The sequence below is a fragment of the Bos grunniens genome, chromosome 13, assembly GCF_055505025.1.
Source record: "Bos grunniens cultivar Pamir isolate PY7600 chromosome 13, Bosgru_T2T1.0, whole genome shotgun sequence".
Classification (NCBI taxonomy): domain Eukaryota; kingdom Metazoa; phylum Chordata; class Mammalia; order Artiodactyla; family Bovidae; genus Bos; species Bos grunniens.
The window spans coordinates 40010537-40038520 of record NC_141177.1 but is presented as its reverse complement, the minus strand read 5'-3'; the positions used below and the strand labels follow the sequence as shown (position 1 = coordinate 40038520).

Sequence of the window (27984 nt, the reverse complement as noted above, 5' to 3'; positions counted from 1 at the left end):
TTTCCCCTGCAGCTGCAGTAGGCATTCCAGGAACTCTTCAGTTCAAGCTTAGAATTAAGTGGAACAGATACCAGTCTCCAGGCAGCCCCCAAGTTGGTTGGAACCTCGCACATAAGGTTTCCTCTGATCACTCTGGTTTGAGGGAGGCAACTGGGAGCTGATCAAGACTGCACTGCTCCAGGCAGGAGGAGGGTACAGGCAAGTAATACATGATGAAATTTCCTTCTACTCTGTTCTGGATTTTTCCTAATTGCCTGTTCACTTTGTTGCTGTCAGTCTTTGTTTGACTGTTTTCCAGAACTTCTACGAGGTTTTAAAATTAATTTCTCTTTCTTTTCTTGTCTTTCCATGGGAGAATTCAGTCCTCCCATCTCACCAGTTTGCTGACATCACTGAACATGTTAAATTTTATTTATCTTCACTACATTTTTGTGTATCAGTGCATCACAACTTCTGTTTTCTTTCCAAATTTGTGGTATTTTAATTTGTTTATAGTTTTTCCTTTTATGAATAATGTGGAACAGTAAATTATGTAAAATGTGTACCAGTTATATTATGAGACTACTCTTTTTAAAAAAATTAATTTACTTATTTTAATTGGAGGTTAATTACTTTACAATATTGTGGTGGCTTGTATGTGTCCCCTTGTCCCGAACTGCTGTTCCACCTCCTTCCCTATCCCATCCCTCTGGGTTGTCCCAGTGCACCAGCTTTGAGTGCCCCATTTCACACATCGAACTTGGACTGGTCATCTATTTCATGTACAGTAACATACATGTTTCAATGCTAATCTACAAGAGTACTCTTAAAGTTACATAACTAAGTACAATGTATAAACACTCAAGAGTCTCTTTGCACAGTTCATATGGTATCCTAAGGCTATTAATAATCTCCAATAAGTATTTTGCCAAATGTCTGGTTTCTGTATACTGTTCTGGATTTCACCAGTCAGGTCTATAAAGCATAATAATTTTCCTGGTGGGAAATATAAAGAGACAAATTTATTTTCATTTGAGGTTTTGATTCTTTATTAAAGGGTAACATTTTAAAAAATGCTATTAAACACTTTCAGATTGTGTGATTTGTGTATGTGTGTCTGTTTGTACTGTAAGATAGCTTTTTCAATTGATGTTTGATTGACATGGTGGTCATAATAGGAAAACAAAAAAGATTGTTGTTGGAAGTTTCTAGTCTAACTAATGGTCAATAATTGCCCACCCAATTTCATCAGTATATAATACTTGAGGTTATGCTAATAAAAAAAAATCAAACAAGTTGACTGTCTTCAAGCCTCTCCTTATTCCACGGACACTACTTTAATCACACTTCTCCTACAATATATCTGCTAATGTTGGACAGTGCAGCTAGGGTGTGAACTTCCTGTTATTTATAACCTGTGAAGGAAGAAGAAAATATCAATCTGCTTACTCAGAGGAGAAACAGGCAATGGATCCCAAAGGCCAGAAGGTGAAGCTTAATGATGGCCACTTCATTCCTGTCCTGGGATTTGGAACCTATGCACCTCCAGAGGTAACAGTAGTGGTTGTGGGTTGAGATATAAAGAGTAAGTGAATGTAATATGAGCAGAAGGGACTTGGGTTGTCAAGCACTGAGTTCCTGGGTGACTCTGGGAGGGTCACGTGGTTCCACCAACCAGGCTAGAACCATGCCCTGTGAAAGGGGAGATAACATCCTGTCTCCACTCTGCATCAGGGTCTGAGGTTGTGCTCACCTGCAGATTACTCTGGGTTCCCCTCCAGTTTCCATCTCTTTCCCAGCTTGGCAAAAGAGGAGACTCGGCTGTCAAGAAAATTGTCAGCTGCTTTGCTTTGAAGGTGATTGCAACAGTGAGGGTTATCTGTACATTTAATTGTTTCCAGAATTCTTTCCTCCTTCCAAAAAGTCATGACACAGAGAAGTATTTGAAGTGGGAGGTCCTATAGATGAGGTGAATGAAAAATAATGGGAATGAATTGTTTTTCTACTGTGGTGTGCCTGCTAGATGGCAGGCAAGAAACATTCCAACTGTGTTTTGCCTCATATTTCTGTTTTTGCTTGGAAACTTATTATTAGGGAAAATATAATCTCATTTGAAGGGAAAAGGTACTCTCTTACAGGCCAGGTTTTGTAGTGTTTTCTTGGGCTTCCCTGGGTAGTTCAAATCGTAAAGAATCTGCCTGCAGTGTGGGAGATCTGGATTTGATCCTTGGGTCAGGAAGATCCCCTGGAGAAGGAAATGGCAACCCACTCCAATGTTCTTGCCTGGAGAATCCCATAGACAGAGGAGCCTGATGGGCTATAGTCCATGGGGTCACAAAGAGTTGGACACGATTGAGCGAATTTCACTTTCAATGTTTTTTTTTTTTTTTTTTTATTAAAGTACGGTTTGCAGCGCTCAGGCATAAGATGGGCTGGTAAGTCTCTAGTCTGGAAGGGAGAAAGTTTGCTGTCTATCTTGTCTTTAGGGTAGACATGAAAAGAGATTGGTCCTTAAACCTTGAGTCTCATTATTCTAATTCATAAAATGGAAAAACATAGTCAGAGACATTTTGTAGATAGGAGACAGGATTTTTATACTTTGTAGAGCAAAGTGGGGTGAGGGGAATGAAGGGGCCAGGATGTTACTGAAGCTCACTGGCTCATTCCTTGGTGGTGGTGGTGGTTTAGTCGCTCAGTTGTTCTGACTTGTGTGATCCCATGGACTGTAGCCTGCCAGGCTGCTCTGTCCATGGGATTCTCCAGGCAAGAATGGAGACGACACCACCCTAATTTCAGAAAGGGAAGAGGAACTAGAAAGCCTCTTGATGAAGGTCAAAGAGGGAGTGAAGAAGCTGGCATAAAACTCAGCATTAAAAATACTAAGATGATGGCATTCAGTCCCATCACATCATGGCAAATACATGAGGGAAAAATGGAAACAGTGGCACACTTTATTTTCTTGGACTCCAAAATCATTGTGGGTGGTGACTATAGCCAGGAATTTAAAAGATGCTTGCTCCTTGGAAGAAAAGCTATGAGAAGCCTAGACAGTGTATTAAAAAGCAGAGACATTACTTTGATGACAAAGGGCCATATAGTCAAAGCTATGGTTTTCCAGTAGTTATGAACAGATGTGAGAGTTGGATCATAAAGAAGTCTGAGTGCAAAGAATTGATGCTTTTGAACTGTGGTGTTGGAGAGGACTTTTGAGAGTACCTTGGACAGCAAGGAGATAGACAAAACCTGTCAATCCTAAAGGAAATCAACCCTGAGTATTCCTTGGAAGGACTGATGCTGAAGTTGAAGCTCCAATATTTTGGTCACATGATGCAAAGAGCCAACCTATCGGAAAAGACCCTGATTCTGGGAAAGATTGAGGGCAGGAGGAGAAGGAGACAATAGAGGATGAGATGGTTGGATGGCATTATTGACACAATGGACATGAGTTTGAGCAAACTGCAGGAGATAATGAAAAACAGGGAAACCTGGAGTGCTGCAGCCCGTGGGGTCAGAAAGAGTTGAACAGGACTGAGCAACCAAACAGAAACAACAACTTATATGAGAACATCACTTTGTACACCTTGATTGCATACAGTTTTTATGTGGTGTATTGTTTGTGGCCTCACTGGTAGACAGAGGTCTTAGAAGCTTTTACTTTGTTTCTTGATGCTTTTACCAGGCACCTTACACCTTTGTTCATTTATCTTCAAACATCTCACTATATAAATAATATCCATGACTACAACTTTATGCTGAATTCTTTGGGTTCTTCCAGAAAATCAGTGAACCTGCATGTGGTCTTGAGGTCTCTGATGCCAACAGTCAACCATTGATTGCCTCATGTTGAAGGGTTCCTGTGTGTCCACTTAACCACTGACCAGGAATGTTCAGGGAAATCGTCAAGCATTCATCACCACACATACAGAACTAACCAAAGGCACAAAGAAACGTTTATGTTGGGAAGGTGAAAGCTTGTGTCTAGCAATCTCTTATGTGATATTCAGCTTCTATCTTTGTTGCTTATGTAGGTTGCTAAGAGGGAAGCTCTGGAATTCACACCATTTGCTATAGAGGTTGGATTCTACCATATTGACTGTGATCATGTGTACCAAAATGAAGAGCAGATAGGCCAGGCCATTCAAAGTAAGGTTGCAGATGGTACTGTGAAGAGAGAAGACATATTCTGCACTTCAAAGGTACTGTGTGCGTTGTGTGTGTGCACATGTGTGCAAGTGATTGTGTCCAGGTGAAAATTATATAATAGGATCATTTGTTCAGTGAAGAGTTGTTTGGTGAACTATGCTTATTGGTATATTCCTAAAGTATTAGCATTTCCTGGTGGTTCAGTGCTTAAGATGTGGTGCTTTACTGTCATAAGCTGGGATTCCATCCTTGGTAGGGGAAGTAATATCCCATAAGCCACATGATATGCCCCCCCCCCCAAAAAAAATTAACTGAAGTTTTATTATTACAAATTTTATTTTTTAACCTCTGAAGCTTTGGTGCTCATCCTTTTGACCAGAGTTGGTCTGACCAGCCTTGGAAAAGTCACTGAAAAATCTTCAACTGGACTATGTCGATCTCTATATTATGCATTATCCACTGGCTCTGAAGGCTGGAAATTTGTGTGATCACATCAATGTTATATCTTGTGTTAGAATGTTCATCAACTTGCATGGATGGTTGAAGTAAGATTTGTCTAGTAGGTTGAAGGGATGATTACACTAGAGTAGAATCCCCCAAGTAATCATTTGTGATCATCTTTTTTTTTTTTTAATTTTATTTTATTTTTAAACTTTACAATATTGTATTAGTTTTGCCAAATATCGAAATGAATCGGCCACAAGTATACCTGTGTTCCCCATCCTGAACTCTCCTCCCTCCTCCCTCCCCATACCCTCCCTCTGGGTCGTCCCAGTGCACCAGCCCCAAGCATCCAGTATCGTGCATCGAACCTGGACTGGCGACTCGTTTCATACATGATATTATACATGTTTCAATGCCATTCTCCCAAATCTCCCCACCTTCTCCCTCTCCCACAGATTGATCATCTTTTTACTGAGATTCTTTGAATTCCTTACACGCCTCCCAGAAAAAGGAGTTAAATAATCTGAGAGTCTATGCTTGAAAACTTTCAGAAATAGAAATAAGCCAGTTCTGCACCCAGTCCTGGTTATAACTCCTGAGTCTCTGGGAATTTCGTGAACCAAGAGTTTGGTGCAGCTGTGGTGAGCATGACACTGCCTTACATTGAACATGATGAGTCTATCTTGCCTTTCACCCTTTCTAGGTGAGCAGATTTGGTGGTACTCCCTCTGTGTGGGTCTAAGCCTCATACCTTTACAGGGACTTGGGAGACCTTGCCTACACTCTCTCCTGTCTTCAGATGAGGTCTGTAGCCTGCACTTAGCCTTTAAGAAAGGTTTACTTAGAACAACCGATTTCATGTCACAGAACTCAAGCCATCTGATGCAAAACAGTTTCATGGACTATGTAGATGGCAAGTTCCAGCCACAGACAGAATTGAGGGTTGCAGTACTCTTCAGAAATGTCTCCTTTTTCCTATTCCTTATCAGGGTACTACTCATGGTTTGCTTTATTTTTACTGAACATTTTCCATTAGTGGCAAATATGGCCTTGGGGCAGCTCAAGGCTCATGGTTATGAATATTTGAGAGCATGGCTGGATCTTCCACATTCCATATCAACCTAAGGAGAAACTTGCTAGTTCATATGCCTTCCCTAGGGCACTTGATGCTCAGAGATAAAAGGAAGTCTGATTATCTAGCCCAGGTCAAGATTGCAATTTTTATTCTAGAAATAAAGCCATGTAACTTATTGTCATTCCCAGCTCACAGTAGCACTTCTAAAGAGGCAAGTGCAAGAAGGGACAAAATTCACAGAAGTCACTGGAAGTCCGTTTTAGAAAGTAGAAAATTTGTACTTATTGCAACATATATTTAGTATAAAAGAGTAGAGTAACCCTCCCTCCTGAAGACATTGCTTACATAGACAAAATCACTTTGCAAATATTAGTATCTAGAAAGTTGTAAATATACCTCATGGAGGTTTAATTCTTGGGAGCTTGGCTAAATATGGAGAAATTATTTTGTGCTATCTCTAAAATGACTGCTTCCATCCCAGCCAGGGGAGGACATTTTGCAAACAGATGAAAATGGAAAACTAGTATTCGACTCAGTGGATTTCTGTCACACATGGGAGGTGAGTATGGGAAGGAGAGAGACCAGAGGAGGAGCCAGGAGAGTGGGGACCTCTTTCATTTCTTTCACCTGTGAGAATGGGCTGTGGACCATCAGACCCAGCAGTTCATAAAGTCTAAGGGCTGTGAGGCTGGGTTGTGGGGAGGAGACCATTGCTGAAATGTTCCAGAGAGGAAAGGAGGAGGAGATGTATGGGACAGTGCAGACAGGAATCTCTTTCCTTCCATGTGATATGTCTTCTCCAGGGTTCAAAGAGGAGATGATAATTCTTTTTGCATAATGTCTTCCCCTCTTTTCTTCTTGATAATCAATGTTAATTCTTGATGGATGACACTTTTTACAGATTTTTTTCCCAGCTTTTATTCTTGTTCTATTGCCCATTCCAAGTGACTGTTCACCACCCCTCCCTTCCAGGCACTGGAGAAGTGTAAGGATGCAGAGCTGACCAAGTCCATTGGGGTGTTCAACTGCAACCACAAGCAGCTGGAGAAGATCTTGAACAAGCCGGGGCTCAAGTACAAGTCCGTCTGCAACCAGGTGAGCAGCTCGGCTCCTCTCCCTCCTGCTCTTCAGAACATCCTTCTTGCCCTGGAGCCAGATGTTTGTCTGTCCTCCCCTCCTGTTCATCCTACATTTGTGGACAGAAGGTTCTAGAGAGTAGAGCCCCTGTCTGGATGGTGTGAATAGAACCCATAATGGTATCTCTGTCTGATAAATTTGGATGGAAAAAGTGCACACGGCTTCCTGGTAAATCGTGAATAGAACCCAGCAGTAGAGGAAGGAAGCATTTCCCTGAGATGATAGCATGACCAGTTTGGAGGTTGAAAGTGTCCTGGAGCAAGCTTTGTACAGGAAGGAAAACCATGAAAACATGGAATCAGAGGTAAATTAATAAAGCGTTAAATCAGTTGCGATGGGTATTAAGGGTTTGTGTGGGGTTCTGATGGCTGAATCCTAAATCTTGGTGTTGCAGCATTTATAAGTCTTTAGCAGTGAACACAGTTCAGAAAATTGTACTGGACATTATGAAAATCATCCAGGTTAGAGGGTGAAGTTAAAGACTCATGGTGATGCTAACAGTCTATGAAATATTTATTCATGAATGTCTACTCAAATGTACAGTCCATCTTTTGATTAGTCAAACTGGGACTGGTTCTCCCATCTATGTCCATCATAAATTAACTGTATAAACCCACTTTTCTTTGTTTCTCTGTTGATGTTAATATTTCCAGTTTACATTTAATGTTATCGTTTTTCCTTTATCATTTTTTAAACTTTTTGTCTCCCTCTGTCATATTAGTATTATGTTTCCATAATATCTGACCCTCTTCTCTATTGGTTTTCTACAGGTGGCATGTCACCCATATTTCAATCAGAGGAAACTGTTGGATTTCTGCAAGTCACATGATATTGTTCTTGCTGCCTATAGTGCTCTGGGATCCCAAAGAGTAAAGGGATGGTACTGAAGTATAATGAAAAAAAACAGGGAGTTTATGTAAAATTAAATTTTTGATGAGATAGTTTAAATCATACAATACTCAGATAACTCTCATAGGCAGAGAGGAGAGAGCGGAGTAATGGAATGAATTCTCTTTTATCTTCCCATCACTGAGCCAATTTTCCTAGATTGTATTAGCTTGTTGACTCATGAATAACAAATGTCTGCATTAAAATCTATATATGACCCCCAGTTGAGACCAGAGACACAGCTTATGTCATAATTTACCTATTAACTAATGAACACATTAAAAAAATATGTGTTTCATTTCTTTGTGTTGATTTTATATCCTGCAACTTTAATATATTCATTGATTAGCTCTAGTAATTTTCTGGTGGAGTCTTTAGTGTTTTCTATGTAGATGATCATGTCATCTGCAAACAGTGAGAGTTTTACTTCTTATTTTCCAATTTGGATTCCTTTTATTTCTTTTTCTGCTCTGATTGCTGTGGCCAAAACTTCCAAAACTATGTTGAATAGTAGTGGTGAAAGTGGGCACCCTTGTCGTGTTCCTGACTTTAGGGGAAATGCTTTCAATTTTTCACTATTGAGGATAATGTTTGCTGTGGGTTTGTCATATATAGCTTTTATTATGTTGAGGTATGTTCCTTCTATTTCTGCTTTCTGGAGAGTTTTTATCATAAATGGACGTTGAATTTTGTCAAAGGCTTTCTCTGCATCTATTGAAATAATCATATGGCTTTTATTTTTAAATTTGTTAATGTGGTGTATTACATTGATTGATTTGCAGATATTGAAGAATACTTGCATCCCTGGGATAAAGCCCACTTGGTCGTGATGTATGATCTTTTTAATATGTTGTTGGATTCTGATTGCTAGAATTTTGTTAAGAATTTTTGCACCTATGTGCCTCAGTGATATTGGCCTGTAGTTTTCTTTTTTTGTGGGATCTTTGTCAGGTTTTGGTATTAGGGTGATGGTGGCCTCATAGAATGAGTTTGGAAGTTTACCTTCCTCTCCAATTTTCTGGGAGAGTTTGAGTAGGATAGGTGTTAGCTCTTCTCTAAATTTTTGGTAGAATTCAGCTGTGAAGCCGTCTGGACCTGGGCTCTTGTTTGCTGGATTTCTGATTACAGTTTCAGTTTCTGTGCTTGTGATGGGTCTGTTAAGATTTTCTATTTCTTCCTGGTTCAGTTTTGGAAAGTTATATTTTTCCTATGCAATAATAATGAGAAAATAGAAAGAGAAATTAAGGAAACAATTCCATTCACCATTGCAATGAAAAGAATAAAATACTTAGGACTATATCTACCTAAAGAAACAAAAGACCTATACATAGAAAACTATAAAACACTGGTGAAAGAAGTCAAAGAGGACACTAATAGATGGAGAAATATACCATGTTCATGGATCAGAAGAATCAATATAGTGAAAATGAGTATACCGCCCAAAACAATCTATAGATTCAATGCAATCCCTATTAAGCTACCAACAGTATTTTTCAGAGAGTGAGAACAAATAATTTCACAATTTGTATGGAAATACAAAAACCTCGAATAGCCAAAACAATCTTGAAAAAGAAGAATGGAATTGGAAGAATCAACCTGCCTGACTTCAGGCTCTACTACAAAGCTACAGTCATCAAGACAGTATGGTACTGGCACAAAGACAGAAATATAGATCAATGGAACTAAATAGAAAGCCCAGAGATAAATCCACGCACCTATGGACACCTTATCTTTGACAAAGGAGGCAAGCATATACAATGGAAAAAAGACAATCTCTTTATCAAGTGGTGCTGGGAAAACTGGTCAACCACTTGTAAAAGAATGAAACTAGACACTTTCTAACACCATACACAAAAATAAACTCAAAATGGATTAAAGATCTAAATGTAAGGCCAGAAACTATAAAACTCCTAGAGGAGAACATAGGCAAAACACTCTCTGACATAAATCACAGCAGCATCCTCTATGACCCACCTCCCAGAATATTGGAAATAAAAGCAAAAATAAACAAAAGGGACCTAATTAAACTTAAAAGGTTTTGCACAACAAAGGAAACTATAAGCAAGGTGAAAAGACAGCCTTCAAAATGGGAGAAAATAATAGCAAATGAAGCAACTGACAAATAACTAATCTCAAAAATATACAAGCAACTCCTGCAGCTCAATTCCAGAAAACTAAATGACCCAGTCAAAAAATGGGCCAAAGAACTAAATAGACATTTCTCCAAAGAAGACATACAGATGGCTAACAAACACATGAAAAGATGCTCAACATCACTCATTATCAGAGAAATGCAAATCAAAACCACAATGAGGTACCATTTCATGCCAGTCAAAATGGCTGCTATCCATAGTCTACAAGCAATAAATGCTGGAAAGGGTGTGGGGAAAAGGGAACCCTCTTACACTGTTGGTGGGAATGCAAACTAGTACAGCCACTATGGACAACAGTGTGAAGATTCCTTAAAAAAATAGAAATAGAACTGCCATACGACCCAGCAATCCCACTGCTGGGCATACACACTGAGGAAACCAGAATTGAAAGACACGTGTACCCCAATGTCCATCATAGCACTGTTTATAATAGCCAGGACATGGAAGCAACCTAGATGTCCATCAGCAGATGAATGGATAAGAAAGCTATGGTACATATACACAATGAAGTATTACTCAGCCATTAAAAAGAATACATTTGAATCAGTTCTAATGAGGTGGATGAAACTGGAACCTATTATACAGAGTGAAGTAAGCCAGAAAGAAAAACACCAATACAGTATACTAACACATATATATATGGAATTTAGAAAGATGGTAACGATAACCCTGTATGAGAGACAGCAAAAGAGACACAGATGTATAGAACAGTCTTTTGGACTCTGTGGGAGAGGGCGAGGGTGGGATGATTTGGGAAAACGGCTTTGAAACATGTATAATAACATATGTGAAATGAATTGCCAATCAGGCTGATGCATGATACAGGATGCTCGGGGCTGGTGCACTGGGATGACCCAGAGGGATGGGATGGGGAGGGAGGTGGGAGGGGCTTTCAGGACGGGGAACACATGTACACCCGTGGCGGATTCATCTTGATGTATTGCAAAACCAATACAATACAATACAATATTGTAAAGTAATTAGCCTCCAATTAAAATAAATAAATTTATATTAAAACTAGAATAAAATAAATTAATTAAAAAATAAATTCACAAAGCATCTTAAAAAATATGTGTTTCAAGACTCACTTACCTTGTGTTTAAAGTTGAGATAATAACATATAGCTCCAAGTTCTATCATGATAGAAAAGAAATTCAACTTGAACCATTTTTGTAAGCATCTATAGTAGAATAATGATAAAATAAATGTCTCTTATTTTGAGACCTCTCCATTTTTATCAATACCTTAGAAAAAGTGAAATTTACAAACTATTCTGGGTCTTTTCCTTCAGTTTCTCTTTTCATGCCCTTGATTGTAGAAGAAAAAACACCCCCTGAAAATTAAGGAAAAAATCCATGAGTTTGGCAGTCCTGTTCTCAACTCAATAATGCCTCTGAATTACCTGCAGAGCTTTGTAAACACAGAATGGGAAGTGACACAGTTGAGGTTCTGATTCAGTTTGTCTTCAGCTCAGTCATGGAATTTGTATTTCTAACAAGATCTCAGATACTGATGATGTTGGTGCATGGACCACACATTGAGAAGCACTGGTCTAGAGTGAACCTCTTGGTCTGTTTGGGAAGATCAGATCAGATTAGATCATATCAGTCACTCAGTCGTGTCTGACTCTTTGGGACCCCATGAATCGCAGCACACCAGGCCTCCCTGTCCATCACCAACTCCCGGAGTTCACCCAGACTCATGTCCATCGAGTCAGTGATGCCATCTAGCCATCTCATCCTCTGTCGTCCCCTTCTCCTCTTGCCCCCAATCCCTCCCAGCATCAGAGTCTTTTCCAACGAGTCAACTCTTCACATGAGGTGGCCAAAGTATTGGAGCTTCAACTTTAGCATCATTCCTCCCAAAGAAATCCCAGGGCTGATCTCCTTCAGAATGGACTGGTTGGATCTCCTTGCAGTCCAAGGGACTCTCAAGAGTCTTCTCCAACACGACAGTTCAAAAGCATTAATTCTTTGGCGCTCAGCCTTCTTCACAGTCCAACTCTCACATCCATACATGACCACTGGAAAAACCATAGCCTTGACTAGACGAACCTTTGTTAGCCAAGTAACGTCTCTGCTTTTGAATATGTTATCTAATTTGGTCATAACTTTCCTTCCAAGGAGTAAGCGTCTTTTAATTTCATGGCTGCAGTCACCATCTGTAGTGATTTTGGAGCCCAGAAAAATAAAGTCTGATACTGTTTCCACTGTTTCCCCATCTATTTCCCATGAAGTGATGGGACCAGATGCCATGATCTTAGTTTTCTGAATGTTGAGCTTTAAGCCAACTTTTTCATTCTCCACTTTCACCTTCATCAAGAGGTTTTTCAGTTCCTCTTCACTTTCTGCCATAAGGGTTGTGTCATCTGCATATCTGAGGTTATTGATATTTCTCCCGGCAATCTTGATTCCAGCTTGTGTTTCTTCCAGTCCAGCGTTTCTCATGATGTACTCTGCATATAAGTTAAATAAACAGGGTGACAATATACAACCTTGACGTACTCCCTTTCCTATTTGGTACCAGTCTGTTGTTCCATGTCCAGTTCTAACTGTTGCTTCCTGACCTGCATACAGATTTCTCAAGAGGCAGGTCAGATGGTCCGGTATTCCCATCTCTTTCAGAATTTTCCACAGTTTATTGTGATCCACACAGTCAAAGGCTTTGGCATAGTCAATAAAGCAGAAATAGATGTTTTTCTGGAACTCTCTTGCTTTTTCCATGATCCAGCGGATGTTGGCAATTTGATCTCTGGTTCCTCTGCCTTTTCTAAAACCAGCTTGAACGTCAGGAAGTTCACGGTTCACATATTGCTGAAGACTGGCTTGGAGAATTTTAAGCATTACCTCACTAGCATGTGAGATGAGTGCAATTTTGCGGTAGTTTGAGCATTCTTTGGCATTGCCTTTCTTTGGGATTGGAATGAAAACTGACCTTTTCCAGTCCCATGACCACTGCTGAGTTTTCCAAATTTGCTGGCATATTGAGTGCAGCACTTTCACAGCATCATCTTTCAGGACCTGGAACAGCTCAACTGGAATTCCATCACCTCCACTAGCTTTGTTCGTAGTGATGTTTTCTAAGGCCCACTTGACTTTACATTCCAGGATGTCTGGCTCTAGGTCAGTGATCTCACCATCGTTATTATCTGGGTCATGAAGATCTTTTTTGTACAGTTCTTCTGTGTATTCTTGCCATCTCTTCTTTATATCTTCTGCTTTTGTTAGGTCCATACCATTTCTGTCCTTTATCGAGCCCATCTTTGCATGAAATGTTCCTTTGATAGCTCTGATTTTCTTGAAGAGATCTCTATTCTTTCCCATTCTGTTGTTTTCCTCTATTTCTTTGCATTGATCGCTGAGGAAGGCTTTCTTATCTCTTCTTGCTATTCTTCGGAATTCTGCATTCAGATGTTTATATCTTTCCTTTTCTCCTTTGCTTTTCGCTTCTCTTCTTTTCACAGCTATTTATAAGGCCTCCCCAGACAGCCATTTTGCTTTTTTGCATTTCTTTTCCATGGGGATGGTCTTGATCCCTGTCTCCTGTACAATGTCATGAACCTCATTCCATAGCTCATCAGGCACTCTATCTATCAGATCTAGGCCCTTAAATCTATTTCTCACTTCCACTGTATAATCATAAAGGATTTGATTTAGGTCATACCTGAATGGTCTAGTGGTTTTCCCTACTTTCTTCAATTTCAGTCTGAATTTGGCAATAAGGAGTTCATGGTCTGAGCCACAGTCAGCTCCTGGTCTTGTTTTTGCTGACTGTATAGAGCTTCTCCATCTTTGGCTGCAAAGAATATAATCAATCTGATTTTGGTTTTGACCATCTGGTGATGTCCATGTGTAGAGTCTTCTCTTGTGTTGTTGGAAGAGGGTGTTTGTTATGACCAGTGCATTTTCTTGGCAAAACTCTATTAGTCTTTGCCCTGCTTCATTCCGTATTCCAAGGCCAAATTTGCCTGTTACTCCAGGTGTTTCTTGACTTCCTACTTTTGCATTCCAGTCCCCTATAATGAAAAGGACATCTTTTTTGGGTGTTAGTTCTAAAAGATCTTGTAGGTCTTCATAGAACCGTTCAACTTCAGCTTCTTCAGCATTACTGGTTGGGGCATAGACTTGGATTACTGTGATATTGAATGGTTTGCCTTGGAAACGAACAGAGATCATTCTGTCGTTTTTGAGATTGCATCCAAGTATTGCATTTCGGACTCTTTTGTTGACCATGATGGCTACTCCATTTCTTCTGAGGGATTCCTGTCCACAGTAGTAGATATAATGGTCATCTGAGTTAAATTCACCCATTCCAGTCCATTTCAGTTCGCTGATTCCTAGAATGTCGACATTCACTGTTGCCATCTCTTGTTTGACCACTTCCAATTTGCCTTGATTCATGGACCCGACATTCCAGGTTCCTATGCAATATTGCTCTTTACAGCATCGGACCTTGCTTCTATCACCAGTCACATCCACAGCTGGGTATTGTTTTTGTTCTGGCTCCATCCCTTCATTCTTTCTGGAGTTATTTCTCCACTGATCTCCAGTAGCATATTGGGCACCTACTGACCTGGGGAGTTTCTCTTTCAGTATCCTATCATTTTGCCTTTTCATACTGTTCATGGGGTTCTCAAGGCAAGCATACTGAAGTGGTTTGCCATTCCCTTCTTCAGTGAACCACATTCTGTCAGATCTCTCCACCATGACCCACCCATCTTGGGTTGCCCCACGGGCATGGCTTAGTTTCATTGAGTTAGACAAAGCTGTGGTCCTAGTGTGATTAGATTGACTAGTTTTCTGAGTATGGTTTCAGTGTGTCTGCCCTCTGATGCCCTCTTGCAACACCTACCGTCTTACTTGGGTTTCTCTTACCTTGGATGAGGGGTATCTCCTCACTGCCACCCTTCCTGACCTTCAACGTGGGATAGCTCCTCTAGGCCCTCCTGTGCGCGTGCAGCCATGGCATGGGGTTGGTCCTCCCGGCCACTGCCCCTGGCCTCGGGTGTGGGGTTGCTCCTCCCGGCCGCCTACTCACAGAGTACCTGGTCTCAGCTCCTCAGCATTTCTGAATTTCCTTCCAGGGTGAGCCTGAACCACCCTGTTCTCTTGGAGGAACTGGTTCTCTCTGCCATTGCCCAAAAGCATAAGAAAACCCCAGCTCTGGTTGCCCTTCGCTACCTGATACAGCATGGGATTGTGGTTTTGGCCAAGGGTAACAATAAGAAGTGGATCAAGGAGAATATACAGGTGATGAGTGGAACTGTGGGGATAGGGTTCCCAAGGAATATCCTTCACGAGGGTCATTCTTTTTGATTCTCAGACTGTCTTTGGGCCAAGGCGAGTTACCTGTTCTTTCCCTGAGCATGAATGCCTTGTGTGTATTCCTGGTGGTTTTCTCTTCCTGCTGTGGCAACAGGAGAGGCATCATGTTTGGAGAGGGTCACAGTTGGACAGATAATGGAGGTTTTAGTTTGAGCATTACGTTTTCAATGTATTCTGTCACTTCACGCAAATGACGTTTTGTTTTCTTTGTTCTCAATTGATGCAATTGAATTATTTGATATTTTTAGAACGTTTAAATCACTCTAACAAAACATCACATATTGAGTGCCTGAGAAAAAAATTAAATTTGTTTCTCACAATTCTGAAGCTGGAGATTTCAGTTCAGGGTGCCCCTGTGGTCAGGTGAGGGTGCTGCTGCAAGTCACAGGCTTCTTTTTGTATTTTAACATGGTGGAGGGGGCAATAGAGCTCTCCCAAATATCTTCTATGAATATGATATTGTGATGCTTTTGAATTGTGGTGTTGGAGAAGACTCTTGAAAGTCCCTTGGACTGCAAGGAGATCTAACCAGTCCATTCTGAAGGAGATCAGCCCTGGGTGTTCTTTGGAAGGAATGATGCTAAAGCTGAAACTCCAGTACTTTGGCCACCTCATGTGAAGAGTTGATTCATTGGAAAAGACTCTGATATTGGGAGGGATTGGGGGCAGGAGGAAAAGGGGAAGAGAGAGGATGAGATGGCTGGATGGCATCACCGACTTGATGGATGTAAGTCTGAGTGAACTCCGGGAGATGGTGATGGACAGGGAGGCCTGGTGTGCTGCGATTCATGGGGTCGCAAAGAGTTGGACACGACTGAGTGACTGAACTGAACTGAAATCTCATTCATGAGGGCTCCACCATCATTACCTAATCGCCTCTCAAAAATTTCACTTCTAACACCATCAACATGTGAATATGAGGGCAGAAATATTATGGCAGTGATCTTTAACCTCCAAAGCATTGTGTTTTTATTTTGCATTTCACTGAATTCTAATAAGGTTTCGTTTTCATATATTTAATCTTCATGAGTTTCTGTCTTTGTGAAGTTCTTCAATAGTTTGTCCATTTTTGCTAGGTTGTATTTTGTTTTCAGTGTAGGAGACCATTATTGTACCTTTAGCCATAGCTGTACAGGAAACTCCTCAGTTTCAGGATTTAATTCAGAGATCATTTATGTGTCTCTTGCTTCTGTGGTTTACTATCAGCCTTTACTCAGCTAAGCTGTTGTCCTCTTGGCTGGGTTCTTTTATGAATTTGAGGTTTGGCTCAGAGCAGCTTGGCAGTTCTGCTTTAGCAGGTGGATATGGCTCTTGTCAGATGGGCCTTCATGTTTCTCTGTATAGTTTTTCATGAATATTTGACTTGACTGTGCCAACTAACCTACTCTTCATTTCAGCACAGGGCTATGACCTCAAGTCAGTGATTAGGGAAAAAGTCCTCTTCCTGTCTGGGCTCAGATCTGGCTTACCACTTCTGGGACATATCACTATTCAATGCAGGTTACAGGTCAGGCCAAGTCAAAGGGAAGGGAAATTGTCCCCTGATCAATTGTTTCCATGTTTCCATTTAAATTTGGTTCTGTAATCTAGCTGGAACTGATTAGCTAAGATAATATGAAAATGGATACATACATGTTTATGTACATGCTAATGCTAAGTCACTTCAGTCGTGTCCGACTCTGTGCAACCCCATAGACAGCAGCCCACCGGGCTCCCCTGTCCCTGGGATTCTCCAGGCAAGAACACTGGAGTGGGTTGCCATTTCCTTCTCCAATGCATGAAAGTGAAAAGTGAAAGTGAAGTTACTCAGTCGTGCCCGACTCTTAGCGACCCCATGGACTGCAGCCTACCAGGCTCCTCCGTCCATGGGATTTTCCAGGCAAGAGTACTGGAGTGGGTTGCCATTGCCTTCTCTGATGTTTGTGTATATTTAAATGTAAATCTAAGGTTCCATATTTCCTCACAGATTTTCATTGTCAGCCCAGCCACATATCAAGTTTCCATAAATACATTTTTTGGTGTCTCTTTTCTATTTAAATATTCAGTTTTATACACTGTGTTCTTAAAGTAAAAACTCAGTTTTGCTTTTCAGAATGGTAATTTTTTATTTTTTAAGAATGTCCTGACTGCTTTTGATTAGCTCTCTTTTATTTAGAATTTAGTATCACTTTACCAACTTCCAGGAAAGAATATATGCTCAAGTCTTTGGTTCATGTTGCCTTGAAACACTAGATCACTTTGGTGAAAATGAATTTCTTTACAAAATTGACCTCGCAATTTCATGATTATGATGTGAATTTTTAATTATTAAGGTGTTCTTTAATGTTTTAACAATTTCATTACTTTCTGCACAAAAGCATTTACATAAATTTTTAGTTAGGTTCAATCATAGATAATGAGCAGTTTGATATCAGATTCCTGAACAGGCTATCATGGGGGAGCTTCCTTCCCACACTGCTTCAGCTGAATGCTGTCACCCTTAGGGTGTGTTGGGGAGAGGCAATCAGTCTAATGTCAGCTCAGGTTCAGTATCGAGTCAGGCGTGTCCAAAGGCAATGTGTTTGGAAAAAGAAGATTTTAGTTTGTTTTCTGTCACAAGTGATTCACTTAGAAAGATAAGGGACTGATGCACTGTAAAGTTTGTGAGGTGGACAGAGAAGGAAAAGGTGTGGGAAGGAGAGGTGAGAACTCAGCAGAGGGCCCCAGGCTTATTCACCTGGAAGCTGAGGACAGACATGGCTTCCCTGTCCCCTCCTTTTATCTCCATCCAGCTGGAAAATCCTCCATTTCCCAGGGGGGAGGCCAGCTTCTTGAAGGAGAGGTTAATGTGATTCTTCCTTCATTCCAGGTGTTTCACTTTGAGCTGACTCCAGAAGACATGAGAACAATCGATGTCCTCAATAGAAATATAAGATATAATGAGATACTATTGCAAGTGACTTGCAGATATTTCACACATACACTGTTTTCTGTACCAGGCAGGTCAGTAGGGGAGTTATGCTTTTCAAAAGCTTAATTCTGGGAAGACAGTCCTGATTTCCAGTGTAGAAGTAAACCAGGGGCTTCCTGTAGACCTCAGACCAGAGGTTTCCTCCAGGGCTCTATCTCTGACCAACAGAAATGTGACTGGGTCCCAGGAAAGCCCAGGAAAGAGTGGGCATTGTCTAGGCTGGCCAGAGTGGACATTGTGGTGAATTCAGTATTTTGTGCCCCTAATCCTTGGGCTTGCTGCACCTCCTCTCAGGGTGGAGGGACCCAAAAAACACAAAGGGCACGGTACCTGTAGCCCACTATTCCTTCAGGTACCTGTGAACATGTTTCATCTTTAATTCTTTTTGCATCAGGGAAAATGATTATGTTAATAATAACTATGTAATAATGAATCCATCATGCATTACATTCATGCTTTTTTGTTGTTCAGTTGTCAAGTCTCTTTTGCAACCCCATGGACTGTAGCCTACCAGGCTCTTCTGTCCATGGGATTTCCCAAGCATTTCCCTCTCCAAGGCATCTTCCCAACCCAGGGGTTGAACCCATGTCTCCTGCATGGGCAGTGGGGTCCTTTACCACTGAACAACCTGGGAAGCCCACGGTGATGTTTGCCCACGTACAGTCATAAAAGGTCATGCTAATGTTTTTCTGGAGGGGATCCAGGCAGGCCAATGTGCATCAGTGCTCAGAAGTCACAAGGGACCTACTTCCACCCCTTTCCCAAAGTGTCTGGTGGGTGTCCTCCCTAATGGGCATTTCTTCTCCAAGACATTACCCATTTATTTCCAATTGATCTCTTCTTTGGTCTCTTTTCCCTATTCCAACTCCCATTTCCTCATCCTTATAATTTCACAAAACTGAATTACAAATAGGTCATTAACTTAACTGACCCTCCAGTGAGTGACTTCTGTGTTGTTAGCAGGACATGCCCAGGTAAGATCGGTCGGGTGTCTGGTTTCATGAGTCAACACTAACCCCACTGTAGCTTCTGTCAATCAGGAGTACATCCCCTTGGAAGCCCCTATCACCTGGACTTTGACTTAGTCACTAACATGTGACTCCAGCTGCCTAATTACTGAAGAAGGAGATCAGGACTGAAGAGACAAAATAGAAATTTGGAAGGGAGTTTTAAGAGGAAAGAATACAAATTATTTGTAAAACGAAGATTTAGTTTCAGTGGAAAATCTCAAAACTCTCCCAATTGTCGCAAAGCTGTATCTTGATTCTAAGAAAAGATATGATACATGGAAAAAACACGAAAAGTTCCTCTTTTGTACTCAATGGCTTTTTTTTTCTTTTTTTTTTAATTTTTATTTTTTTAATTTAATTTTATTTTATTTTTAAACTTTACATAATTGTATTAGTTTTGCCAAATATCAAAATGAATCCGCCACAGGTATACATGTGTTCCCCATCCTGAACCCTCCTCCCTCCTCCCTCCCCATACCATCCCTCTGGGTCGTCCCAGTGCACTAGCCCCAAGCATTCAGTATCGTGCATCGAACCTGGACTGGCATCTCGTTTCTTACATGATATTTTACATGTTTCAATGTCATTATCCCAAATCTTCCCACCCTCTCCCTCTCCCACAGAGTCCATAAGACTGTTCTATACATCAGTGTCTCTTGCTGTCTCGTACACCGGGTTATTGTTACCATCTTTCTAAATTCCATATATATGCGTTAGTATACTGTATTTATGTTTTTCCTTCTGGCTTACTTCACTCTGTATAATAGGCTCCAGTTTCTTCCACCTCATTAGAACTGATTCAAATGTATTCTTTTTAATGGCTGAGTAATACTCCATTGTGTATATGTACCACAGCTTTCTTATCCATTCATCTGCTGATGGGCATCTAGGTTGCTTCCATGTCCTGGCTATTATAAACAGTGCTGCAATGAACACTGGGGTACACGTGTCTCTTTCCCTTCTGGTTTCTTCAGTGTGTATGCCAAGCAGTGGGATTGCTGGATCATAAGACAGTTCTATTTCCAGTTTTTTAAGGAATCTCCACACTGTTGTCCACAGTGGCTGTACTAGTTTTCATTCCCACCAACAGTGTAATAGAGTTCCCTTTTCTCCACACCCTCTCCAGCATTTATTGCTTGTAGACTTATGGATTGCAACCATTCTAACTGGCGTGAAATGGTACCTCATAGTGGTTTTGATTTGCATTTCTCTGATAATGAGTGATGTTGAGCATCTTTTCATGTGTTTGTTAGCCATTTGTATGTCTTCTTTGGAGAAATGTCTATTTAGTTCTTTGGCCTATTTTTTGATTGGGTCATTTATTTTTCTGGAGTTGAGCTGTAGGAGTTGCTTGTGTATTTTTGAGATTAGTTGTTTGTCTGTTGCTTCATTTGCTATTATTTTCTCCCATTCTGATGGCTGCCTTTTCACCTTGCTAATAGTTTCCTTTGATGTGCAGAAGCTTTTAAGTTTAATTAGGTCCCATTTGTTTATTTTTGCTTTTATTTCCGATATTCTGGGAGGTGGGTCATAGAGGATCCTGCTGTGATGTATGTCGGAGAGTGTTTTGCCTATGTTCTCCTCTAGGAGTTTTATAGTTTCTGGTCTTACGTTGAGATCTTTAATCCATTTTGAGTTTATTTTTGTGTATGGTGTTAGAAAGTGTTCTAGTTTCATTCTTTTACAAGTGGTTGACCAGTTTTCCCAGCACCACTTGTTAAAGAGATTGTCTTTAATCCATTGTATATTCTTGCCTCCTTTGTCAAAGATAAGGTGTCCATATGTTAGCACTGCTTTTACAGTGTCCCATAGGTTTTGGGTTGTTGTGTTTTCATTTTCGTTCATTTCTATGAATATTTTGATTTCTTTTTTGATTTCTTCTGTGATTTGTTGGTTATTCCGCAACGTGTTGTTCATCCTCCATATGTTGGAATTTTTAATAGTTTTTCTCCTTTAATTGAGATCTAATCTTACTGCATTGTGGTCAGAAAAGATGCTTGCAATGAAGAATTGATGCTTTTTAATTGTGGTGTTGGAGAAGACGCTTGAGAGTCCCTTGAACTGCAAGGAAATCCAGTCAATCCTAAAGGAAATTAGTCCAGAATATTCATTGGAAGGACTGATGCTGAAGCTGAAACTCCAATACTTTGGCCACCTGATGTGAAGAACTGACTCATTTGAAAAGACCCTGATGCTGGGGAAGATTGAATCACCAACTAGATGGACATGAATTTGAGTAAACTCCGGGAGTTGGTGATGGACAGGGAAGCCTGGTGTGTTGCAGTCCATGGGGTTGCAAAGAATCAGACATGACTGAGAGACTGAACTGAACGAAATTGGCTGATGTGGGTGAAGCTTAGTGAGGTGCAGAGACAGAAGCTGACGATAAGCCAGAGAGACAGTGGCGCCATAGGGTTTGTGTCACAAGAGGTTTTGAAAGGACTTTACTCTGAAGGAAATGGAGAATGATATTTTGGGTTCTGAGCAGAGTAGTTACAGAAATAAACATGCTTCAATATAATTACTATTGTTCTTATTTTGAGATGAAATAGAGAAAAAAGAGCCCTCTTTTAGGACTCTACAGCAATCTAGGTGAGAGATGCGGCTGACTTGGACCATAGAAGGAACAGTAAGTGCAGTCAAAGTTGTTAAAATAAGGATACATTTTAAGGGCTGCATCAACTAGATTGTCTAACACATTGGACATAAAGTGAAAGGAAGAGGGGAATCAAAGCTGACTCCCAACGTTTGTGCTTAAGGGATAGGAAAAGGAGATGCCATTTTCTTAGATGGAGACAATGTAGGGGAGCACATTTTTGTGGGAAGATTATGAGTTCAATTATAGACATGTATCTTTGAGATGCCTTTAGGTACCCAAGTGAAGATGCATGCATATAGTTGGACATTAAGTCTATTAGAGAAAAGGGCTAGGTAAAATATTTGTATGTGTGGTTTCTCAAATTTAGTTGCCACTTAAAGCCATGAAACTAGAAAATCAGAGATAATATGGTATATATTGAGTGAGTGTAGACAGGGACATCAAGCTTCATGAGAACCCAGCATTGAGAAGTTAGTTTTTCCTTAAAAAAAAAAAAAAATGTGGAGGAACCAGCAGGAGAGGCAGAGAAGAGGCTAGTGAGGTAAGAGTGACTGTTCTTAATAGTCATGTGACGTAAATGATTGGAGGAGAAAAGAATCCAATTCTTGCAAGGAGATAAGTAAGAGAAGACTGAACCTGACCATTGGATTTGGCAGTTAACCTTGGCAAGGTCAAGTGCAGCTTTGATAGAGTGGTGAAGGCAAACTCTGAGTAGAGTGGGTTCAAGAAGTGATGTTAAGAGATCAGTGAGAAACAGAGTAGACACAGCTTTCAAAGACTTTGCTGTAATGAGGACCACGGAACCGGCCAGTTGCTGAAGAAGAAAGTGGAATTAAGAGACAAGTACACTGTTGGGGTACCCTGAAGAGGACCGCCAGCCTTTGAGGTCAGGGGAACAGTCCAGCCGAGAGAGGAAAACCTATGATGCCACAGACGGAGATGGGCTGATTTGAACCATGTCCGTATTAGTTACTGCTGCTGCTACACCAAATGACCAAACACTTTGTGCCTTGAAACAACACCAATGTATTAGTTTACATATCCTGAGGTCAGAAATTCAAAATCCGGTTCAATGGGCTAATTAAAGTGCCAGCAGGCCTGCATTCTTTTCTGGAGGTTGTAGGGGGAAATCCATTTTTTTGCCTTTTCCAACTCCTAGAAAACAGGTCTTGTGTTGTTGGAAGAGGGTGTTTGCTAAGACCAGAGCTTTCTCTTGACAAAATTCTGTGAACCTTTGCCCTGCTTCATTTGTACTCCAAAGCCAAACTTGCCTGTTAGTTCAGGTATCTCTTGACTTTCTACTTTGAAAAGGACATCTTTTTTGGGTGTTAGATTCAGAAGGTTGCTTAGGTCTCCAGAGAACCAGTCAACTTCAGCTTCTCTGGCCTTTGTGCTTGGGACATGGACTTGAATTACGGTGGTGTTGAATGGTTTGCCATGGAAGTGAACTGAGATCATTCTGTTACCTTTGAGACTGTACCCTAGTATACTGCATTTCAGACTCTTTTGTTGACTATGAGGGCTACACCCTTTCTTCTAAGGGATTCTTGCCCACAGTAGGAGATATAGTGGTCATCTGAATTAATTTCAGCCATTCCCGTCCATTTTAGTTCACTGATTTCTAAAATATCCATGTTTACTCTTGCCACCTCCTGTTGGACCACATCCAATTTACCTGGTTTCAGAGACCTAACATTCCAGGTTCCTATGCAATATTATTCTTTACAGCATCAGATTTTACTTCCACCACTAGACACATCCACAATTGGGTGTTGTTTCTGCTTTGGCTCTGCCTCTTCATTCCTTTTAGAGCTATTTCTCCACTCTTTTCTAGTAGCACATTGGACACCTACCAACCCAGGGGGTCTCATCCTTCAGAATGATATACTTTTGCCTTTTCATACTGTTCATGGGGTTCTCAAGGCAGGAATGTTGAAGTGGCTTACCATTCCTTCTCCATCATCAGATCTCTCCATCATGACTTGTCCATCTTGGGTGGCCCTGCATGGCATGACTGATAGTTTCATGAGTTACACAAGGTTTGATCCATGTGATCACATTGTTTAGTTTTCTGTGATTGTAGTTTTCATTCTGGAGGCCATAGGATTGAAATTCTTGCTTCTTCTGTGTTGCCCTCTGATGGATGAGGATAAGAGGCTTGTGCAAGTTTCCTGATGGAAAGGACTGTCTGTGGGGAAAGTATTTCTCTGGTGGGCAGGGCAATGCTTAGTAAATCTTTAACCCAATTTTCTGCTGATGGGTGGTGAAATGAGAAGAATCCTTTGTTCCTTGCCCCTGTACCATGTCCTTTCCCTGCTCTTTGTGGAAAACTTCAAAGAATAAGTTTAATCAGAGAATTGAGAAATGTAGACACAAAGGAAAAGGGTCAAAAGAGACTAAATAATAACAATGTGGTCATTAAGCATAATCAAGGACCTTCAGCTCTTTCTCAAGGGCTAGAGATAATATTCTGAACTATATCTTGTGAGTTGCCTTATAGATCTTAGAACACCAGGTGGAGAAGTTAACCACATGAAGGCCAGAATATATCCATGACATAAGCTGCCACACTTCTGAGTAATGGCCTCAAGAAATGCAAACATATGGGTCCTGGAACTGAAGACTAATGTACATAAAACAGTCAAGATGACACGGGTCAGACCACTGATGACCAATTTGAAGATGACTGTCAGAGCTGACTGTGCTGTTTCTGCATATAGCACCACTATCACTTATGTCTATAAGGGCTCTGGCCCCACTGGTTGAAGTGGAGGGGGGTCGGGCTTTGGATCGATGTCTGCCACACCAACAGCCCAGTTGCCGGAATCTGAAATCAAACAAACTTTCCTTTCCACCAACCTGGCCTGATTATTGGCTTTGAAGTGAAGAGCAGCTGTCCTCGCAAATGCCCTTTTGGTAAAAGTGGGACTGTGCTCCCTCCAGTAGAAGGGAAAACCACTAGGCCATTCTGGTATGACCTAAATGAAATTCCTTATGATTATACAGTGGAAGTGACAAAAAGATTCAAGGGATTCAATATGATAGACAGAGTGCCTGAAGGACTATGGGTGGAGATTTGTAACACTGTACAGGAGGTGGTTACCAAACCATCACCAAGAAAAGAAATGCAACCAGGCAAAATGGTTGTCTGAGGAGACCTTACAAATAGCTGAGAGAAGAGCAAAAGCAAAAGGCAAAGGAGGAAGGGAAATATTTACCCATATGAATGCAGAGTTCCAAGGAATAGCTAGGAGAGGTAAGGAAGTATTAAGTGATCAGTGCAAAGAAATAGGGGAAAACAATATAATGAGAAACACTAGAGAGCACTTCAATAAAATTAGAGATACTAAAGGAATATTTCATGCAAAGATGATGACAATAAAGGACAGAAAGGGTATGACCTAAGATAAGCAGAAGAGATTAGGAACAGGTGGCAAGGATACAAAGAAGAACTATACAAAAAAAAAAAAAAAAAAAAGCCTTAAATGCCCAGGATAACCATTATGGTGTGATCACTCACATAGAGCCAGACATCATGGAATGCGAAGTCAAGTGGGCCTTAGGAAGAATCACTATGAATGAAACTAGTGGAGCTGATGGAATTCCAGCTGAGCTATTCTAAATCCTAAAAGATGGTGCTGTGAAAGTGCTGCATTCAATAGCCCAGCAAATTTGGGAAACTCAGCAGTGGCCCCAGGACTGGAAGAGGTCAGTTTTCATTCCAATCCCAAAGAAGGGCACTGCCAAAGAATGTTCAAACTAATGGACAATTGCACTCATTTCACATAGTAGCAAGGTAATGCTGAAAACCCCTGATGCTAGGCTTCAATGGTATGTGAACCAAGAACTTCCAGATGTACAAGCTGGATTTAGAGAAGCCAGAGGAACCAGAGATCAAATTGCCAAGATCTATTTGATCATAAAGAAAAGCAAGAGAATTCCAGAAAAAATATCTACTTCTGTTTCAATGACTATGCTAAAGCCTTTGACTCTGTGGATCACAATAAACTGTGGAAAATTCTTAAAGAGGTGGAAATACCAGATCACCTTACCTGGCTCCTCAGAAACCAGAATGCAGGCCAAGAAGCAACAATTAGAACTGGACATGAAACAATGGACTGGTTCCAAATTGTGAGAGGAGTACATCAAGCTGTATATTTTCACCCTGCTTATTTAATTTATATACAGATTACATTATGTGGAATGCTGAGGTGGATGAATCACAAGGTGGGTTGAAGATTGCTGGGAGAAATATCAGTAACCTCAGATACGCAGATGACATAACCTTAATGGCAGAAAAGGCTTCCCTGATGGCTCAGACGGTAAAGCGTCTGCCTACAATGCAGGAGACCCAGGTTCAATCCCTGGGTTGGGAAGATCCTCTACAGAAGGAAATGGCAACCCACTCCAATACTCTTGCCTGGAAAATCCCATGGGTGGAGGAGCATGGTAGGCTACAGTCTATGGGGTCGCAAAGTGTTGGACATGATTGAGCAACTCACTTTCTTTCTTTCTTTTAATGGCAGAAAGCGAAGAGGAACTAAAGAGTCTCTTGATGGAGGTGAAAGAGGAGAGAGAAATAATGGACTTAAATCTCAATATTTGAAAAATTAAGATTATGGCATCTGGTTCCATCCCTTCACAGCAAATAGATGGAGAAAAAAAGGGAAACAGTGACAGAGTTTATTTTCTTGGCCTCCAAAATCACTGCAGATGGTGACTGTAGCCGTTAAATAAAGATGCTTGCTTCTTGGAAGAAAAACTATGACAATCTAGATAACCTGTTTAAAAGCAGAGCCATCACTTTGCTGACAAAGATCTGTAGGGTCAAAGCTATGGCATTTCCAGTAGTCATGTATGAATGTGAGAGATGGACTGTAAAGAAGGCTGAGCCCTGAGGAATTGATACTTTCAAACTGTGGTTATGGACAAGACTCTTGAGAGCCCCATGGACAGCCAGGAGATCAAACCAGTCAATCCTGAAGGAAATCAATCCTGAATATTCATTGGAAAGACTGATGCTGAAGCTGAAACGCAAATATTTTGGCCACCTGATATGAAGAACCAATTCATTGAAAAAGACCCTGATGCTGGGAAAGATTGAGGGCAAGAGGAGAAGGGGAGGATAGAGGATGATATGGTTGGATGGCATCACAGACTCAGTGGACATAAATCTGAGCAAACTCTGGGAGATAGTGAAGGACAGAGAAACCTGGTGTGTTGCAGTCCATGGGGTGGCAAAGAGTTGGACACAACCGAGAAACTGAACAAGAGAACTCTTCCATCTTCATCTTGTAGACTCTACTGAGATCTTCAGAGACAGACTATTCCATCTTAGAATCTTTTATCTAATGCTCCTATCTTCCCACCTTCTCTTTGAATATAACCCTCCCAGTCACACATGTAAGGACTTTGTCATTATACTAGGGTTACCAGGTAAACCAAGAATATCTTGCCTCTCAAGATTTTAGTAAGCTTTACAAGATTGTTCCCAGACCAGGTTCAGAACCATGCCCCTGCAGTGGAAGCACAGAGTCCTCACCACTGGACCACCAGGAAAGTCCCAGGTTAAAGGAAGTTTTTAGCCACAATTCATCACACCTACATTTTCGGCTCTCTTCTCCATCTCTTCTGCTTCTGGAATCCCTACACTGTGAATGTTAGTATGTTCTATTCCCTAGTTAATGTAACATTTTTCTTATGATTCTGTATTCTGGTAAATTATTTTGGTAAATTATTAACCTCTATCTCAATATCTGATCCTTTCAAGTTTTTTTGTTATTGTTTCATTTGATACAAATTCTTCTCTCTTCTCATTTTGCTTAGCTTCCTCCTTTTCTATTAAGTTAGGTGAAAAAGTTACCTGTCCTGGTTTTGTGGGACTGTCCTTGTGTGGACCTGTCCCTGTGCAGTCTGTGTGCACAAGGTTTTGGGGCAGAGCTGGAGCTGAGCTGGTCTGAGGTCACCCCTTCCCAGGGTGTGCTGGCAACTGTCACCTCGGTGGGAGGGGGAGGGCAGGCTGGAGCCAGAAGCCAGTGTGAGCAAAGGCTTCTGTGCTCAGTGGCTGTCCCCACCCTACTGGGCCAGGCAAGTCCCAAGATGCTGGAGCAGAACTCTGAGGGTTGTGTCCAGACTGGTTCCACTCTTTGTAAGTATGCACCCTTGTAAGTGTGCACTCCCGTTCCCTGCACTGCACCTTTGCCCCAGCGGGTGGCAGAGCCGGAGGAAGGTGTGCAGGAGCAGCCCCTGGGGCGGGCAGCTGTGCATGTGGTGCAGCACTGA

At 41.1% G+C, this 27984-nt stretch overlaps 1 protein-coding gene across 1 annotated transcript; it reads left to right on the top strand.

The window, feature by feature from the left end:
- LOC147360793 (aldo-keto reductase family 1 member C3-like) lies at window positions 1–27984 on the top strand. The gene is given in 10 exon segments (XM_086335192.1): window positions 1–198; window positions 1403–1530; window positions 4008–4175; window positions 4477–4593; window positions 6123–6200; window positions 6614–6736; window positions 7549–7658; window positions 14903–15068; window positions 17992–18078; window positions 27910–27984. Coding segments are annotated over 9 exon segments (1008 nt in total). The 5' UTR covers window positions 1–198; window positions 1403–1446.